Genomic DNA, 19,968 nt, shown 5'->3' with positions numbered 1-19,968 from the left:
ACTGAACAGTAGGAAGGGGTTTTGATTTAGGTAAAAGTTAACAAAATTAATAATGTGCATTAAAACAAAAGACTGGCAAACAGACTGAGATGTAAATAGTATTTTTGGACTAAGAGACAACAAAAAAGCAGCACATCTTTACGCACACTCATCTGTACAAATACAGTAAGTGCTGTCCTGGTAGTACCCTCATCTGAGAAGAAGCTGTGGGCCTGAACACTGGGCTTTGGTCGCTGGTGGAGGCTTGCGTACTGGTTTTGGAGACACAGTCTCTTATGTGATCTCGACCAACCGGAACTCCCTCTGTGCCTCAGACTCACAGAAATTCACCTCCCAGCCCCAGACTTAACAAATTTCAAGGTAAATGTATCCTATTTCTTGTGTTCTCGACAGTATGAAAACTTACTGTCCAGAACCTTGGGGTGAAAAGAGCTAAAGGAACATGGTCAGTCTTCTACGGCAGCTGAACCTCAAAAGCGGGGAGAGGCCTTGAGACTTTTTTTTATTATTATTAATTACAGTTTATTTTACTTTGTATCCCAGCTGTAGCCCCCTCCCACCTTTCCTCCCAAATCTCACTCTCCCTCCTCATCTCCTCCTTTCCCCTCCCCAAGTCCACTGAGGGGAGATAGGTCCTCCTCCCCTTCCCTCTGACCCTAGCTCTATCAGGTCTCATCAGGACTGGCTGCATTGTTTTCCTCTGTGGACTGGTAAAGCTGCTCCACCCCTCAGGGGGAGGTGATCAATGAGCCCGCCACTGAGTTCATGTCAGAGAAGTCCCTGTTCCCCTTACTAGGGTACCCACATGGAGACTGAGTTGCCAAGGGCTACTTCTGTGCAGGGGTTCTAGGTTTTCCCCATGAATGGTCCTTGGTTGGAGAATCAGTCTCAGAAAAGACCCCTGGGCCCAGATTTTTAGGTTTTGTTGCTCTCCTTGTGGAGCTCCTGTCCCCTACAGATCTTTCTATCTCCCCCTTCTTTCATAAGATTCCCTGCACTCTGCCCAAAGTTTGGCTATGAGACTCAGCATCTGCTTTGATACGCTCCTGGGTAGAGTCTTTCAGAAGACCTCTGTGGTAGGCTCCTGTCCTGTTCCCTGTTTTCTCCCTCTTTCAATGCCCATCCCGTTTGCCTTTCTAAGTGAGGATTGATCATGTTATCCAGGGTCCTCCTTCTTGCTTAGCTTCTCTGGGTGAACAGATATTAGTTTGTTTATCCTATATTTTATGGCTAATATCCACTTGTAAGTGAGTATATACCATGTGTGTCTTTCTGCTGCTGGGATATCTCACTCAGGATGATCTTTTCTAGTTCCAACCATTTCCCTGCAAATTTCATGATTTTCTTGCTTTTAATTGCTGAGTAGTAGAAAAACGCAAATATTTATAACCCTGCACAAAACCAAAGTCCAAGTGGATCAAAGACCTCAACATAAAACCAAACACATTAAACCTGTTAGAAGAAAAAGTGGGGAAGAGCCTTGAACTCACTGGCACGGGAGACAACTTCTTGAACAGAACACCAAGAGCACAGGCTCTAAGATCAACAATTAATAAATGGGACCTCACAAGGAGAGCAACAGAACCAGAAAATTTGAACACAGGGGTCTTTCCAGAGACTCATGCTCCAACCAAGTACCATGCATGGAGATAACCTAGAACCCCTGCACAGAAGTAGCCCATGGCAGTTCAGTGTCCAGGTGGGTTCCATAGTAATGGGAAGAGGGACTGCCTCTGACATAATCTGATTGGCCTGCTCTTTGATCAACTCCCCCTGAGGGGGGAGCAGCCTTACCAAGCCACAGAAGATGACAATGCAGTCACTCCTGATGAGATTTGATAGACTAAGATCAGAAGGACGGAGAGGGGGACCTCCCTTATCAGTGGACTTGGGGAGGGGCATTTGTGAACAAAGGTGGGATTAGGAGGGGAGGAGGGAGGGGCTTTCAGGGGGATACAAAGTGAATAAAGTGTAACTAATAAGCTTAAAAACAATAAATAAATAAATAAATAAATAAATGGGACCTCATCAACTGAAAAGCTTCTGTAAGGCAAAGGAGACTATCGTCAGAACAAAACAGCAGCCTACAGATTGGGAAATGATTTTCACCAACTCTATTATCTGACAGAGAGCTAATATCCAGTATATATAGAACTCAAGTATATATAGAGAGCTAATATCCAGAATACATAAAGAACTCAAGAAGTTAAAAAGCAACAAATCAAGTAATCCAATTAAAAAATGGAGTACAGAACTAAACAGAATTCTTAATAGAAAAATACTGAATGGCAAAGAAACACTTATAGAAACGCAAATCAAAACGATCCTGAGATTTCACCTTACACCCATTAGAATGGCTAAGATCAAGAACTTAAGGGACAACACATGCTGGAGAGGATGTGGAGAAAGGGGAAGCCTCCTCCATGGCTGGTGGGAATGTAAACTTGTGCAACCACTTTGAAAATCAATCTGGCACTTTCAGACAATTAGGAACAGCGCTTCCTCAAGATTCAGGTTCACCACTCCTGGGCACATATCCAAGAGGCTCAAGTACACCACATGGACATTTGCCCAACCATGTTCATAGCAGCTTTATTCGTACTAGCCAGAACCTGGAAACAGCCAGGATGTCCCTCAATAGAGGAATGGATACCGAAATTGTGGTACATTTACACAATGGCCTTTAGTCTTATGTAAAAAGAAACAAGAAAGACAACAACATGGAGACAGACCCCACCTCAAAAGTCACAAGGGCAGGCCTTAAAGACAGGGAGCTCTGCCCAGTGGCTCTCTCCCCCGGGGCAACCTGAAGTGGCATCATCAAGCTGCTTCGCAGCATGAGGCACAGGAAGCAGCAGACTGGAGCCTTCTGAGCTCAAGCAGCAGCAAGAGGGTCTGAAGGGCAGTGAAAAAACTGAGTTTTGCAAGTGAGGAGGAAAGACACCAGGAAAAATCTAAACACACTTATTTACATCTTTAATTAAAACAAAAACAAAAACAGAAGAATAGTAGTAATCACAAAATAGGATTAGTTAAAACATGGGTGCTGACCTATCAGTGAGCCAAAGGATTTTCAGAGCTTTCTAACAGACACAGATCACAACGAGATCACTCCTAGTGTTTAAGAAACACCAAGTCTCTACAGCTAAGAGCTGGGACGCAAAATGAAGCTCAGCAGCTGTGACAGCAGCAACACAGAAGGCCCACTTGGTGCGCGTACAAGCATGTGCATGTGTCTGTGTGTCTGTCTCTCCCACACCCACATACTGCTGGCAACATGGCATGGGCGGAGCTGTTGAACCCGAGCTTCCTTGGCAGCTTAGCTCTGGGGAAGCCTCCAGGGCACCAACAGCGCAGATTCCAGCCCAGAACTCAGCACAGAAGAGGCCTCCCAGCAGGCCAGGCCTGAGCAAGAGCCGTGACCACGGACAGCTCCTCACTGCTCCAAAGGCCTCAAGCTGGCGATTTTACAAAGCACTCTTCTTGCCAACGCTCCCATCCATCCTCAGCACTCTGAAGACCGTTAATATGCTTCACCCACAGACACTAAATGCACACCTGCTTTCTTCCTCTCGCGTGGAAGAAATGCACAAGGTGGCACAGCTCTGGCTCCTACCTTGGCAATAAGGGTGTTTACTACTAACACACTGTAAAACAGAGCCATGCACAACCAAGCACCAACAACACCTTCTCCGCATCTAGGATTAAAGACAGACCACACTCGAGTGACAGTGACTGTATCACACAAAGGAGCCTGTTGGAAACATCACCGCCTGACAAACCCCCATCTCAACCCAGGGCCAACACTTTCTCCACTGTGAGTGACATGGCACACGTCACTTCTGATGAGCCTAAGAGGTCACTTTACCTAGTCGTGCTGTGGTTAAGACAAGAAAGCGGGCCGCAGCCACAGCTCTGCAGAAGTGTGCACTTGCACCCGCCTGTTGGTGGTGAAGCGCACACTGCCACTGAGCTCACTGTGAGCGAGCCTACTGTGAGCGAGCCTGGCTGCTCTCATCTTGGGGAACAAAAAAATGTGTAAAAGTCAGTGCGTCAGAGAGCGAGGCTTGAAATCGGCAGTACAGAACGTTGACTAACCAAATCTTTAAGAGGGGGATCAGGAGAGGACAGCAAGAAGACAGTGCTGGTGACTATTCTGTCTTCCGGACAGACTGTCAGGTGTTTTCTGAATGCTAACACAATGCAATAAACTATCGTTGTATCTAAAAATGATAAGGAAAGAACTTTAAAACAGAATCAACTAAACAAGTTACTCCTGAGAACAAAGAAAAGAAAAACAACTTCCAATTTTTTCTATTTCCAAAAGGCCTGAGCCCTTAAAAGCAGGCCTAGAAACAGATTAAAGCGTAGTGAAAAAGGAAAATGCGAGTGTGATTTAGCACAGGCCTAACTAACTAAGTATGGCCTGGAAAGTGGACACAGCTGTAAGAGTAAAGCACTGGTTACGACCAACAGGCCACTGAAACAACACCTAGTCAACAGCTTGTAGCTGCCCAGGCAGGGCCAGTGCTGACCAGGCATCGAGGAAACGACCTCCCTCTGTCTAACTGCCAACCCAGTCAGAGAAGGCAGGCAGCCCATCGGCCACTGCCTAAGTACATATGGAAGTCATGAGTGTGCGGGGTGATGTCCCGAGTCAGGGAGGTGAGGGGGTCTGCTCTCACACAACAATGGGTCCTTACTGGACTCTTCAGACATCCGCACCTCAGCCATGCCTAGGCCCCACCAGTGAGCTCACAGAAAAGAAGCGCAAGCCCACTCCCAGTATCACCCAGTGCACACTCTCGTAGGTGCCTGTCACTTCCTGGGGTGGCATCAAGTGTGGGGTCTTGGGAGCAACCCTGGGCCAGCCTCCACTAGGCCATGCTCAGAGCACAGCTGGGCAAGAGCCCTGGATACAGGACTGCCTGTCTGATTACCATGGCATGGCAACATCCAGCACTTACAAGTTTACACCAATAACCGTATTTATTCTGCGTATAAGGATGCACCCTGGACAGGGTATGGCAGGGACGATTGCTGTGTCCACTCAGCGCTGCTTAGATGCCTTCGGGGGCATGGGGGCTGGGTCCACGTGGAACCTGCCCACTCAGGTAAGGGAGTGGACACCTGGGCAGACATCCTCAGGTAGCTTCCTCACAGCATTAGGAGACAGAGAGAGAAGACCCAGAGACAGAGACCCAGGCAGCAGGGGGACTGCCTAGAGTGTTCATTAGGAACGTCACTAAGCTGAGCACACTCCAGGGAGGGAATTACTCCACCCTTAATTATCAGCCATGCTTTAAAATTCTTACATGTGGCACGTCTGTTTTCAACAAATTCCTTGTAGCTGTATTTGTAATTTGTAAAAGTGTGTCTTGGATTTCTATTGCTTGTGATACATGAGCAAAAGCAATGTGAGGAAGACTTTACTAGGCTTACAGACTACACCATCCAAGGAAGCCAGGACAGGAACCTGGAGGCAGGAACAGAACAGAGACCGTGAGAAGCTGTGCTTACGGGCTGGCTTAACCGGCTATCTTACACAACAGCACACCCACCGTGGCCGGACCTCCCACGTCAAACATCAATCATCAGCCAAGAAAATGGCCTCCACACCTGCCTCTGGACCAATGTGGTGATGGCATTTTCTCAAGGGAGGTCCTTCTTCCCAGACAACTCTAGCTCGTGTGAAGCGGACAACACCAAACCAGACCACAATGACAGCGAACTTAGCGTCTCTGACACAGAGCCACCAACAACATGGTAAAGACTATGTGAAAGACAGAACAAGTCTTTTACAAAAATAAAATCTTAAATTTCATCTTTTAAGGGGCTATCCACATAACCATTAGTTATATCAGACTACTTGGTTTGGGTTTTCCGTTTTACTTCTTGAACTAAAATTTTAAACATTTTACACTATGGTCAAATCTATCCACAATATTTTCTAAAACTGTAAAACATAAATTCCATAAAGTTCTTTTCAGAAACAAGCATGTTATTTCAAGGCATGTACATCACTGTTAATAATGCAAACTGATATGGCTACTTAAGAAATCATGTTCCTGTTTCAAGCAGTGATTATTTCGTCGGACAAAAGCCACACTGGGTAAGCTGCAGACTTGTGGCATCAGTCACATCAAGAGAAAGATAGCTGTGAAGCCCTTAGGGAAATCTCCTTTTTGCGGTAGTTGTTATGTGTTTGTTTTGTGTTCTGTGTAGCCCTGGCTGTTCTGGAATTCACAGGGATCTTCTTACCTCTGCCTCCCAAGTGCTGGGATTAAAGGCGTGTGCCATCACCGCCACCTGCTGCTGCTTACAGATATCTTTAATGGGAGAAATATATTAGAGAAAATAGAGGTCACCACCATCAACAGATTGTTAATGGCTTTATTCTAATTTGTTCAACAGATTTGAAAACCTGTTATGTTCAGCTGTTATTAGAAGGCCTTATCCATTCCAGAAGCAAACAAACAAACAAACAAACAACATTAAACTCCTGCAAAGCACCATGCCAGGAAAATAGATCTAGAAAACAATGTTACAACAGTAACAAAGCATGAGGTCCAGAACAGGATGTCAACCCTCTATTACCTAGGCTCTGGTCTGGCCAATCATGGCACCTTTGCAGAGCCATCGCCAAGAGAAAATAGGTTACTACATAAATAACAAAAGCAGTTCCTGACAAACAGTAACAGCTCAATACACATGGAGCAAGAAATAACACAGCCACCAAATATTTCAACCATGCTTTCTGCACGTGAGGGGCACTGGTAAACTCTCCATAGAACCAAGGCCAGCCAACTGAGACCATCTTAATGGGAACACATGCCATAGTTGTGACAGTGGTTACAGATGCACCAGGAAGTAAGACCTTGGAAAAAAAATCAGTGTGTGTGTATCACAAATGTTTTAAGGAACTTTTATGCTCACACAACTTATTTCAGAGGTAATGAGTAAAGAAAACCTTAAACTTAAGAAGATAATTTTGTAATCACACATATGATGCGTTTTACTTTATGAATACAGAAAAGAACATCAAATATTTATTTCAAGTATATACCAACTAAAAACTCACATAACTCAAAATATTTCTCTGCTGTATTCCTGCCAAATGAACGGCACAGAAGCAGCTCAAGGGCACTGGCGTGAGGGATGGTGTGTGTGCTAACTGCTCTTTTCCGAACACTACCCACCCAGGCATGGCTTGCTCTACAAGCCCAGGTCCTACAAACTCCTTATTAATAGTCACGAGTCCCAAGCACAAGCCACTGGTGGCAGCACGAGGGAGCAGAGAACTCTGGTGCTGATGGACACCGCCGGCTCCTACACAGAGTCCACTTCAAATGTAACTGCTAACGTGAGAAACGGACATTTACCGTTCAACAAGAACTTCCAATTATGTACACGACATGATTGTGAACACCAAGAGAATAAACGAGATGTGGAGCATGTATATGTAATTTGACAAGATCCACCCGTTTCTCAAACAAATAAGAAATTTAAGAAACTGCAAGCCCCAAATGTGACTAGTTAACACAGGAGCAGCCAGGAGGAGACATTAAAAACCAGCACTAAATGCAGAGCGAGCTCCTCCACAGGCAGGCAGCGCTCCAGAGGAGGCCTGGGCACACTGACATCAACACTCCTGCCATGGTTCTTGTGAGGCCCCAAGAAGACGCTTCACATTGTTTCCACAGTTATCGCTGTAATGTTTTTATTATCCCACCCTGAATCCCGTCTAGTTCCTTTTCTGTGTCTGAGAGAATAGGGCAGTGTAAGAATTCCCTGCCCCAGAGACAATAAAAATCTGCCCCACCTGCATCCTAAATTGACGTGATAGTTGTACTCCCAGTCAGTAACTGTATAGCAGTCGAGACTCTCTTCTCTGAACGAATACCCTGCCCCATCCCCCTGTTCACCGCAGAGAATGCGAGCACTGCACGGTGGAGCTCCTTATAGCCACTGGAGTGTGGGCTTCACAACTCTGTTCTTGGTGCCCACGAAATCTTCTGACTGTGTCAGTCTGTTCTCTAGCAGTCTTTGAGAAATCATAAAAACAACAGTGTCCGAATTCACACTCATGTGTTTAACATTGTGTGTGCTCTTTATACGTTAAAGTCATTTCAGCTGGATATAAAATTCTTAGGTTTCCCTTGAGTACATTAACTGTTACTCCATTGTTCATGCACATGATGATGCCATCAGGTCACGTTCATATTCCCTGCCTCAGTAAGGAGTTGGAGCCTTTGCATATGTATCTTTAGAGTCCAACTCTGACTTTTCAGGAACCCTCCCGCCCCTTTTCTCAGGGTATGGGAATACGACATACCTAGCCTTATCCACATTATTCTCTCCAGGCACACGTTTCATTCTGTCTCCCTGCCCCGACCCCATGCTTCCCTTCTGTCACAACATGCAGGCAAAACCATTCAATTTTAGGAAATGTTCGCACATCATTCTTGTTGGAATAATCTTGGTGTCTGCTGAAACGTCTCTGCCTTTCTTCAATAACTACTGATTTCTCTGACATGTGTGGGTATACTCTGGGTTTTGGCTGTTGTTTAGTTTTGTTCTGTTGATTTGTAATGTTTTTCTGTTTCTTATTATCTACTTACCTGAAGAAATTTTAATTCTCAAGTACAAACTTCTTTCTTAAATCATTTATTTATTTAAGGCAGAGGCTCCTTCATTTGTATGTTTACTAAAACAGGGTCTCGTGTATCCCAGTTTGGTTGAGGACGACAAGCTTCTGACCCTTCTGGTATTCTGCCGCTTCCTCCACAGTGCTGGGAGCACAGGTGTGGGCTACAACACGGGGCCACATTTACATTGAGCAGTCATGCTACCAATTAAACGAAACCCAGCTCCTAGGTGAAGCTTTATTCACTTTCCTTTCTCTTTCCAAAATTATCAACAAATTTCTCAGTTTCCCTAATCCAATTTCATGTTGTTCTTCTGTATCTATAAATCCTATAGATTTCTCTGGGTTTGTTCTAAAACATTAGGTTGAAAACTTTGCAGGCATTTCCTTCTGTTATGCTTTTTACCATCTATGTAATATTCTACTTCAGTTTTTCCTTTTTTTTAAATCACATTTTAAGATTATTTTTATTTTATGTATATAGTGTTTTCTCTGCACGTATGTACGTACACATGTATGTATGTATGTATGTATACCACATGTGTGCCCGGTGCTCATGGAGGTTCTGAATTATAGTTACACATGATTGTGAGCTATCATGTGGCTGCTGTGAGCTGAGGTAAATTCATCATGTGTTCTTAACCACAGAGCATCTCTCCAGTTCCTTCTTTTTCTTGCTAGAACTATATGGCACCCAACATGAAAGTGGGCACCTGTAATTCCAGCATTTCAGATGCTGAGGCTGAAGATCTGGGGTTCTAAGCCACCCTGGGCTACAAAGCAAAAACCTATGTGAAATTAGTAACAACAAAAAGGAAAAAAGGTGACAGAAGGTGACAACAATGATGCTGACGTCTGCCACATCAGATTCTTTGTCCAAAAAGTGTATGTAAACTATAGAAACTGTTTGGGGTTACGTGGAATGTAAAATACTATTGAAGAGGCAGCAGGCTGGCTCAGTTGGGAGTTTGATCCTTGGACCCCACAAGGTGGCAGCAGAGAACCTCCTCCTGACAGATGCCCTCTGACCTCCACACAGTTTAAACACACATAAGATAAGGCTAGGTTATCTGTCCTCTCTTCCCTACTCCCATGAAGGATATAAAATATACATATGACTAAGTAAAATCTCCTGTGTTTTTATCTCCCCCAGTTGTCATTTCTTTTGTCCCTGCTGCTTCCACAACTGCTCCATTTGGAGTCTATTCCTGCTGGTATTTGCGTTGGCTAAAAAGGAAGGTTTAACTGGTTTTAGATTTTATAGGGACTAGCTCTACCCCATTCAGAATTTAAACACTCCTGGGAACTTAAAAACACTTTTCTGGCTTGCACGGATATTCTCAGACCCACCTGCTATGCTTTTGTGGGAGTCTTTGCTGGTAAGCTTGGGATTCTCAGGTCCATTAAGTTAATTCTGTGGTGCTTCCTTCTGCACAGACCCTGATCACGCACTGTTTGTTAAGTAGGTATCAAGACCGCTCCTACTTACTGGCCTGTGTGTGTGGCGTGTTCTCACACAGCACTGCAAACATGTCTATGGCATTGGAGGTTTTGCCCCTCTAGGTGTTCTGTCCACTTTTAAGGAAAAGAAAGGAGATAAAAATCTATGTTGAGCTGTCCTTGTGTAAAACTCTGACATCTTTGTTATGTGTATGTGCATATTCATGTATGTATGGTGCCTATGAAGCCCAAAAGAGGGCATGAGATCCCCAGAACTGGAGCTACTGACAGCCGTGAGGTGTCAAGTGAGTACCTGTATCCTTTGAAAGAGCCACCAGGGCTCTAAGAGCTGACTCAGCTCTCAGGCATTCTTTTGGATAAACACTGGGCTAGTTGGTGTTTGTCAACTTGATAGAACCTAGACACACCTAGGATGATGGGGTCTCAGTGGAGAAAACGCCTCCTACGACTGGCAGGAAAATGAAAGACAAATTTGTGGCGCACTGTCTTGATTACTGACCGATGCGGGAGGCCTAGCCCACTGCGGGTGGTGCCACCCTAGGTAGGTCATTCTGGGTGCTGGCGAAAGCTCAAGAAGCAAACCAGCCAGAAACTCGTCTCACCATGGCTTTTGCTTCAGTTCCTGCCTTGAGGGCTTGTCGGAATCCCTTCAGTGGTGGACTGTGATATGGCACTGTAAACTAAATCAAGCCTGTTCCCCAAGCTGCTTTTGGTCACCATGGTATATCACAGTCACAGAAACCTAACTAAGACACTTACAAAGAAGCCTTAACATAAAGCACTGTAAGGACCAGCAAAACGGGACTCCCTGCCAAATTCACACAGTAGGAGAGGACTGGCGACTCCACGCTGCCCTCCACAGGCACAAGAACACACACCAGCAAACATCATTTACAAATATTAAATAAGGTAAACATATTTTCCTTTTTCCCCCAGAGACAGGGTTTCTCTGTGTAGCCCTGGCTGTCCTAGACTCACTTTGTAAACCAGGCTGGCCTTGAACTCAGAGATCTGCCTGCCTCTGCCTCCCAACTGCTGAAATTGCAGGCGTGTGTCATCAGGCCCGGCTAACATCTGCTTTTTTCTAGACCTTTAATAAAAGCCTGACTATCCAAAAAAATTCTGCTTTCCCGTGGGGCTGCACCATCATCGTATCTACATGTATCTATGTGTCAGAGTTTTATACAAACTGTTATCCTGTATATACATGACAATCAACATTACTTCTGCTTAGAAAAGCTAAAAGACAGAGCAAACAATGAGAAAAAGCATCTTAAGAATGTACTGACACAGACACAGAGAGTAACTGGTGCCTGAACATTAGCACAGTCTGGCCCGTCCCATTCGGGAACCCTGGAGACACACATGGAGCAAAGGGAGTAAGCCAGCGGAACGAGGAAGCCCTCCGTGTAGCTGAACCCACTCACTGAGCAGACACTGCACGTCCATGTTCAGAGAGTGCTCTCCCTACCAACCTCAGCTTTAGCTGCAAGTACTTCCAGAGACTCCCATCAAACCTAACGCTTGAAAGGGAAAACCTTCCAATACCAGGCTCCTGACAAGTTTTGCAAATGGCCTGAGTTACCCCAAAGCGTAAGAAACTTTGACACTCAAGCCTAATCCCCATGTAGTTACAAACATTTGATGCTCAGGCACAAGACGCAGATTTGATTCCCAGAGTGTTTACCAGCACTGTAGCTCCCTCCAGTCCCAGGGGATCAAATGCCCTCTTCTGTCCTCTGCACAGACCAGACACACATGTAGGCAAAACACTCATACATATAAAATACATCTGAAGAACAGCTAAACAAAGCAGGGCGTGGTGGCACACAAGGCAGAGGCAGGCAGATCTCTGCGAGTTTGAGTCCAGCCTGGTCTACAAAGCGAGTCCAGGACAGCCAAGGCTACACAGAGAAACCCTGTCCTGAAAAACAACAACAAAAACAAAAAAGAAAAAAAACAAAAACAAACAAACAAAAAAACCCAGCTAGGCATGGTTGCCACACACTTGTAATTCCAGAACTCCAAAGGCAGAGACAGGGGAGGGGTTTCCATGAGTACCAGGCCAACACTGGTCTACAATTAAAGTCCCAGGATGGCCAGAACTATGCAACAAAACAAACCTGACTCAAAAAAGGTAGGGCAGGGGAGCCTGTGAACAAGCAGCATGTAACCGAAACTGGGAAATGCTCGCACGATAAAAAGGCAAAGAGCAGCATATGGTAAGACTCGGCATCCTCAGGCCAATTAGGCTGGCTGCCTGACCTGGACCAAGCGCACAGCGGCGGCAGGCCACTCAAGGATGGAGCCTCACAAGCACTCTGGCCAAACTCACCATCGTGAGGGCTCCTCGGTGTGATCTCAACTCAGGCAGGCAGGGGATAGGAGGATGGACAAACAGACAGATGGATACATTAAGAATGCACCACAGTGCAGCTCCACTGCCATGAGAGAAACACATGGCCAACAGCGACTTGAGAGAAGGGTCTGCCTCGGCCTGACACCTCTCCCGTCACTCCCTCCTCCGAAAGTCAGCACAGCCACTATGCAGGCTGGAAGTAGAGCAGAGGCCAGGGGCAGAGGCTGCCTTACAGGCTTGCCCCCCCATGGCTTGCTCCCCTGCTTTCATGAAGCACCCAGGAAGCTCAGGACAGAAGACCCCGCCTTGCTGGGGGGGGGGTGTAAGCTGGGAGTGGGGGTGCTCTGAAACTACCTCACATGTTCTCTTGGGGGGGAGTTATGTGTGTGTTGACAGGCATATAGTCAACTCCAGGTGTCTTCTACAGTTTTAGAGCTAGGGGCTCTCACTGACTCAGTGAGGCGGGGTGGAAAATGAGCTCCAGAACCCTCCTGTCTCCACCTCCCAGAGCGAGAAGTGCAGCGCGTGCCACCAGGTTATCTTCTCACACCAGGACTGGGAATCCAAACTCAGGTCCTCACACCTACACAGCAAGCGCTTTGCCAAATGAGCCGACTCCCACCACCAATACAATTTTTTTAAGTGACTAGCACGTCACTATTAACATACCTTAAAGAAAAAAAGCTACTTAGATTAAAAACAAAACAAACAAACAAACAAAAAAACAACATTAAAACAAAGAGTAGGACCAACTGTCAAAAGGAACAAGTTTTCCCAAATACTGGTCTACGGGATGAGTATAAAAAAAATATATAAAGGGGGGGTTTAATCCAACACACTGACGAAATGCTGGCCTGGCAGGCTCCTTCCTGAAGAAGGCATTCTAACATGCATAAGGGCTTTGAGAAGAGTTTGCTTCCTCCCCGCCCCCAAATCTAATTCTTTCTTTGTTTCTTCATTTATCTGCTTTCCTGACAGTTTCTCGGTGTAGCCCAGGCTGTCCTGAAACACAGAGATCCACTGCCTCCACCTCCTGGGATCAAAGGCATGTGTCGCCATGCTCGGCTCCCAAACGTGATTACCTGCAGGACCTCAAGGTAACAATACTGCCGCTGTCTCTACAATGTTTAAGTGAGAAGGGGTATGTTGCAGAGACAACCAGGAGGCAGTGCTTGAGTCTGGAGCTGACAGTCAGAGTGAGAATCCAGGAAACAAAGTGACACTGGAGGTGAGGGGCTGGTGACTCAGCAGGTAAAGAACCTGCTGCCCTGAATTCAATCCCCAGGACCCATATTGAAGCAAAGACAAAACTGACTCCCACAGTGTCCTTCACACTGAAGCACACACAAGTAAGTAGGAAATATAGTAAAAAGTTTTATAAGCATTTATTTAGTGTACATTCATGTCCACTGCCAGACTTAGCCACCGAGACACTGCACTAACCCTAGACAGGTTTTTATACCATGTCAGCTGAAGCCATCACTGAGAACACAATTAGCCTGAGATTATGCTGGTTTTGCTATAGGTGCCTTGAATTCAATAGGTAAATGGTAAAATGTTATGATATACACCCAAACCTTGACTTAGGTCCTTACACACTCACCCCTTGTTCTAAAAAATATATAACTCTAGATAATTAAGTACCAAGAATTCTTAGAGGCATGGCACCTATTACTGTCCTTGTTACAAAAACAAGTGTTAAGCAAACAAATGTTTACATATAGTCTTCCAAAACTCAAAGGCAACTCTGAATTTATTAATTCCAATCCTACTTCCATTTAACACAACAAAAGAAGCCTAGAGTTTAGCCAGTAATGAGCAGCCAGCCAACACACAGGTGTGCCAGGGCAGCTGGTTTGACACTGGCTCCCTGCCTTTTCCTCTCCCCCCACCTTCACAGTAGTTAGCTGAGAACAGCAAGTACACAGCCTCCATGTAGTGCACTACATGACCTTTATGTAACGTACAATACCAAAATAATACCATAAAACAAAATCAAGGAAGTTCTATCCCTTCGCATGGTTGGCACGGAAACCACAGCACGGGAAAGTAAGCCCCTGCCCCATTTAACCAACAGCCAGGCCAGGGCAGAGGACGAGCAGGGCACTCCCATTAAATGCTTGTCAGCAGTGCGGCCGTCAGCCTCACTGAAAAACTCCACAGAACCTTGTATGTATTGCATCATCTAAAGCACAAACACATGTGTGTTATAAGAGGCGGCGCTGGAGCAATGGCTCAGTGATTAAGAGCATTGTCTGCCCTTCCAAAGGACCCAGGTTCAAGTCCCAGCACCCACATGGCAGCTTTCAACTGTCTGTAACTTTATTTCCGGGGAATCTGACACCCTCACAACACATACAGGCAGTCAGAACATCAATGTATATAAAAGAGTAATAATAATAACAGGAAAGTACCATATTAACTAATCAGGGAGTTGCTGATTCACAATCAAAAAGAGCCAACTTTCAAACTGTGAATGAGAACTATCCCACCAATGTACACATACATTATGAAGAGCTTTCTTGGTTTTTTTCTTTCATAGGCAACAATTGGTAAGTTACAAAAAGCCAAAAGACTGGTTTGCATCACAAATCTAAGTCTGCAGAACTCTCTTCTATTGCAACGCTATTTAGGTAACTCTTTAAAAACACTTACTCTCCAACTATTTAATTCCACTGAGACCATAAAGTTTTTAAGAGAAACAGCTACTTAGGAACACATTGCACCTTTGGTTATAAACAAATTTACAAACGAAAACCTCTTGAAAGAAAATGTCCCCAACCAGTAAGTTGCAGGTAACTCGGAAACAAGAAGCTACTTCCTACTGACCTCACCGCAGTGCTGACAGCATCCCAGAACGCTGGCAACACACCCCCAACTGCTCCATGCTCAGGTGCCAAGTACCACAGGGGGAGGAGTAGCCACGCACTTCAACAGCTACCACCAGACCCTGAGGAACAGCGGGTCCCTCGTGCGAAATACTTGGTAATTTATTTTCCCATGTTATTTAACTTACAAATGTTATATTCAAATACTTTTTGTCACAGAAAAATAACATATATCTAAAAATCTTATTATAAAAAAAAAGTATATTTTAAAAAAATCTGGGTCATAAAAAATAAAAAGCACCAACAGTGGAATGGGGAGGGACATAAGGGGGGGCAGGATTGAGAGGGGACAAGGAAGGGGGCTACAGCTGGGACACAAAGTGAATAAACTGTGATAATTTTTAAAATCACCAGCAGCTATACTAATGAGCCTCACTGGATACTAGACACCTACTCGAGATTTATTTTCCAGCTAAAAAGTCATTTTCAAATACTAGTTTATAACATAATCATAAAAATTCAAATCTGCCAGTAAAGGTTAACATTGTTTAACAAAATGTCTCCCATCTACCTGATTTACCACAGTTAGTCACATTTTACCCACTCTTAGAGCCTGACTCTCTCTTCAATACCATTAAGATCCCCTCAATCAACTATGAAGTAAGTAAAAACATCCTTTGAGACAACTTCATGCTGTTTTCATCAATAAATTCAGATAACATAAAGATAAAAGAGTAGGGGAAACTATGAGAACACTGGAAGAGAAGAACAGGAAGTACAAAACAAACTCCCAGACCACGCCTGCCTAAGGAAGCACACACACAAGTTTATGCCAACAACTCTCACCTTTACTTGTCAATCTTACTGAAATTATCTTAACATCCACTCCCATGGAAGATTTGCTGTGTTCTCACAGGAATACAAAAAGACTTATATTCAACTATAAAAGTAGAGGTTATTAGTTTTTAAAACAAATGTTTCCATTTAAAAGCATGAGCCAATCTTTAGGAGCTCAGCTACTCTGAGTCATTCTCTCGTCACTGTCACTGAGAGACTGAGAGACACAGAGGCACTTTCAGCCCCTCCCACCTCTGCACTTCCTGACTAGGAATCCCCCCACTGATGCTCTCAGACGCCCCGCCCTCAGAATCCAGTTACTCCCCACATTGGCTTACAGTCATAGCTCTACTGTATGTCAAAACTTGAGTCACCTGTATGCATCGTCTTCTTTCAAGTCTCATATCATCCTGATGGGGTGGGGGAAGGGAGGGAAGAGTCCAGCGGCAAAACTATAACACTGTGTGAAGAAAAACAAATTACGGTAAGATATGATGATGCAAGACAATTACCCCTAATTGAGTTGTATCTAATATAACTACAACCCCCAAAACACATATAAAGTTATTTCAGATTTGTCAAGTTAAGTTGCTAACATTTATACTTATTTGAATAATTTCTATTCATTTAGAGAATATAGAAAACACGTAATCATTTATCATGAAAAGAAAAAAGTTTTAAAATGTGCCTATGACCAATCAGAACTTCAGGCTTTTCTAGGCATCAGGCAAGCACAAGTACTGTCCAGTTTTACCTAATTTATCTAAGGAAAATAAAGTGGTTTTCTGAACTTGTACAATATGCACAAATCGTAAGAATTTTCATTCACTTTTCATACTGACTATCACAGCACAGAGCTGCCTGCAGGAAAGACAATATGTCAATCTACCAATATTATCTGTAGATTAAGGTCAGAGACATTTTCATACGTAGTATCCTGTCCATAGACCCCCAAGCCCCGCTCTCCAAGTGTTAATTTTCTAATAGTCGCATCTATTTCTTGCTTCCAGTGGTAATTCAATGACTGTCATGAGGACAATCTCATGTTATCAAGAGTAACAAAAGAGAAGCAAAGGCAAACAGGATGAAATGTAACTTACAAAAACATTGTTTAAGTGACACTGTGAAATTTAGTGAACACCCCAGGGGAAGCACAGCTGCTTATTTTGGCCAAGTTCTCAAGCTGAATGGATGAATGGATGGACGGATGAATGAATGAATGAATGAATGAATGAATGAATGAATGAATGAGCGAACAAGAAAGCAAGCAAAACCTATTGATTCCTAAGATGGCTGGACTTGTATACTAACCTTCAAAGTCATTTTCAAATATAAGTTATTTTCTAATGATCTTTATTTTATGTGCACTGGTGTTTTGCCTGTTTGACTATATGATCTCTTTGAACTTGAGTTACAGACAGTTGTGAGCCGCCATTAGGGTGCTAGAAACTGAACCCAGGTCTTCTTGAAGAGCAGCCAGTGCGTGCTCTCTCTTTCTTTCTCTCTCTCTCTCTCTCACACACACACACACACACAAATTATTTTTAAAAAAGTGAACCTCGCAGAAACAAACCAAGAAACACAAAAATACTGTTAGTCATAAGTATTACAGACTGTAAGAAAGAAAAGACACAAATTTATCTACGCCAAATCTTCTAGGCAACTTGCTCTTTGTGCTGTCGGCATTCCCAATGCCTGTAATTCCCTCTACCTCACATGATGGCATCCTCCCAACCATGCCTCCATCATCCTTTCTCTAACTGTCAGTCTATACTCAAGTTACCAACCACAGGTCATGCTGAGTGTAGTCCATTTCAGGCAAAAAAAAAAAAAAAAAAAAAGGAAAGGAAAGGGAAAGGAAAAGGAAAAGGAAAAGGAAAGGAAAGGAAAGGAAAGGAAAGGAAAGGAAAGGAAAGGGGAAGGGGAAGAAGGGGAAGGGAAAAGGAGAAGGGGAAGAAGGGGAAGAGGAATGGAAAGGATAGGGGAGGGGAGGGGAGGGGAGGGGAGGGGAGGGGAGGGGAGGGGAGGGGAGGGGAGGGGAGGGGAGGGGAGGGGAGGGGAGGGGAGGGGAGGGGAGGGGAGGGGAGGGGAGGCAGCAAATCCAGACTGAAACAACTCATATCAATGACTGTACCTACCAACAAGTGCTGTTAATTAGCCTCATTACGTATTACTAGAAAAGTCCAAGTAACGTCTCCATTTTTTATTACTGCCAAATATTTTGTTTTACGCTTTTTTTCTAGCACTTTTGAACTTTCAGGTTAAAAGTCCAACTCTGACCTGCTAACAGCAGTGACAGGAAACACTACTGGGTGAGCAATGTGCCCCAGACAGGGGACAGACTGGGAACTCTACTTAAGGAGAAGCTGCCTGTTCTGAATCACTGTCTACATTCCTGACCCCCGACTAAAGGACTACCTTTTCAGGTGAGACACCGATGCTACAGAGAGACACCCTAGCCAAGTGCTCCAACTCTCATGACACAAGGCTACCTGGGTGGCTAGGTGCATGCGGTGGGGTGAGCAATAAAAGTAACCATCACAATAGTTTTGCTTCTAAAAACAACTCAATCGGTGAAATGAAATACTTTTATTTCATAGTTTTTTCCCTCAATAATGGTCAGTCTTTAAATTCTGGCATGTACTACCAAGAGAAATTACTAGCTCAGTCTCTAGCCCTGAGCTGTATACACAGCTGTACGTGGCTCCTTACCTCCTACTGTTTACCTGTAACATTTACAATGCTACTTACAAACAGACCTGGTGACCCTGCTGCCAGAGCCCTTAGGAGACTGCATCCCACTTGGTCTTAGGAATCTTTTGATTTTCTCATATTTTGTTTGTTTTCTGTTGTGTTGTTTTGTTTTGTTTTTCAAGACATGATTTCTCTGTGTAGTCCTGGGTACCCTGAACTCTGTAGAGTACACCTGACTGGCTCATGCCTACAATCCCAACACTCGGGGAGTGAGTTCAAGCCTGGTCTATGAATCAAGGACAGCCAAGGCTACACAGAGAAACTCACCTCCCTCCACAAAAAAAGCTGATAAAGAACTAAAGCATTAGTCACTAGTGGTTTAAATATATAAAGGTAAAAACAAAATTCTGACACCTTTCACAAGCACCATGCATTAATCAGTACTCATCTGAAAAGCAGCCCTCCACAAAGGCTGATGTATCCACACATCACACAACTTGCCCCTGGTTTCTGCAGCACCTAACCATCACATATACCGAGGTTAGCACAATTAACACTGGAAATCTGGACCTTACGTTATTTTCCACTAAGTTTCTAATAAACCCTCCCAACTGGCTTCAGGCAAGTTTGTCCCTCAGAAAGACAAACTTAAGAAACTGTTTTGTGGACTGGAGAGATGGCCCAGTGGTTAAGAAACTGTTTTGTTTGGAGTTTTTGTTGTTGTTTTCAAGACAGGGTGTCTCTGTGTAGCCCTGTATGTCTTGGACTCACTTTGTAGACCAGGCTGGCCTCGAAATCCCAGGGTCTTGCCTGCCTCTGCCTCCCAAGTGCTGGGATTACAGGTGGCCAAATAGGCTACCTCTGCAGTCTTGTTTCAGATAGGATTTTCTTTTTGAAGAGCCTTAAAACATGAGACAGTCATTTTCCTAATTTCTGAAGAACATATATAGTCAATGTGTTCCTTTCCCCTCACAAATGGAGTCATTCACAACTGTGGAGAGGGACAGCAGATACTAATGAAAGACATGTACAACAGCACTACACAGGCGGAACCTGTCCTGGTTCTCAAAATCCTTTACTGCATCAGCTCCCTGGGCAAGGCTAGAACAGTCCGTGCCAATTCAAGAACTAAGCTTAAGTGC

General features: G+C 44.4%; 1 protein-coding gene across 3 annotated transcripts in view; it reads right to left on the bottom strand.

Annotated features, from left to right (window-relative positions):
* Dyrk1a (dual specificity tyrosine phosphorylation regulated kinase 1A) overlaps positions 1-19,968 on the bottom strand; it is a 116,789-nt gene that overhangs the window by 61,902 nt on the left and 34,919 nt on the right. For 2 of the 3 annotated variants that reach the window (XM_060370799.1, XM_060370800.1), the window contains exon 2: positions 16,507-16,592. The exons of the other annotated variant lie outside the window; for it this stretch is intronic. In XM_060370799.1, coding sequence (XP_060226782.1) covers positions 16,507-16,516 — 10 coding nt within the window. In that variant the 5' untranslated portion in view covers positions 16,517-16,592. The remainder of the gene's footprint in view (positions 1-16,506; positions 16,593-19,968) is intronic. 3 annotated transcript variants of the gene reach the window in all.

This window comes from Meriones unguiculatus, chromosome 17 (assembly GCF_030254825.1).
Source record: "Meriones unguiculatus strain TT.TT164.6M chromosome 17, Bangor_MerUng_6.1, whole genome shotgun sequence".
Lineage (NCBI taxonomy): Eukaryota > Metazoa > Chordata > Mammalia > Rodentia > Muridae > Meriones > Meriones unguiculatus.
This window is presented reverse-complemented; position numbering and strand designations above follow the sequence as displayed.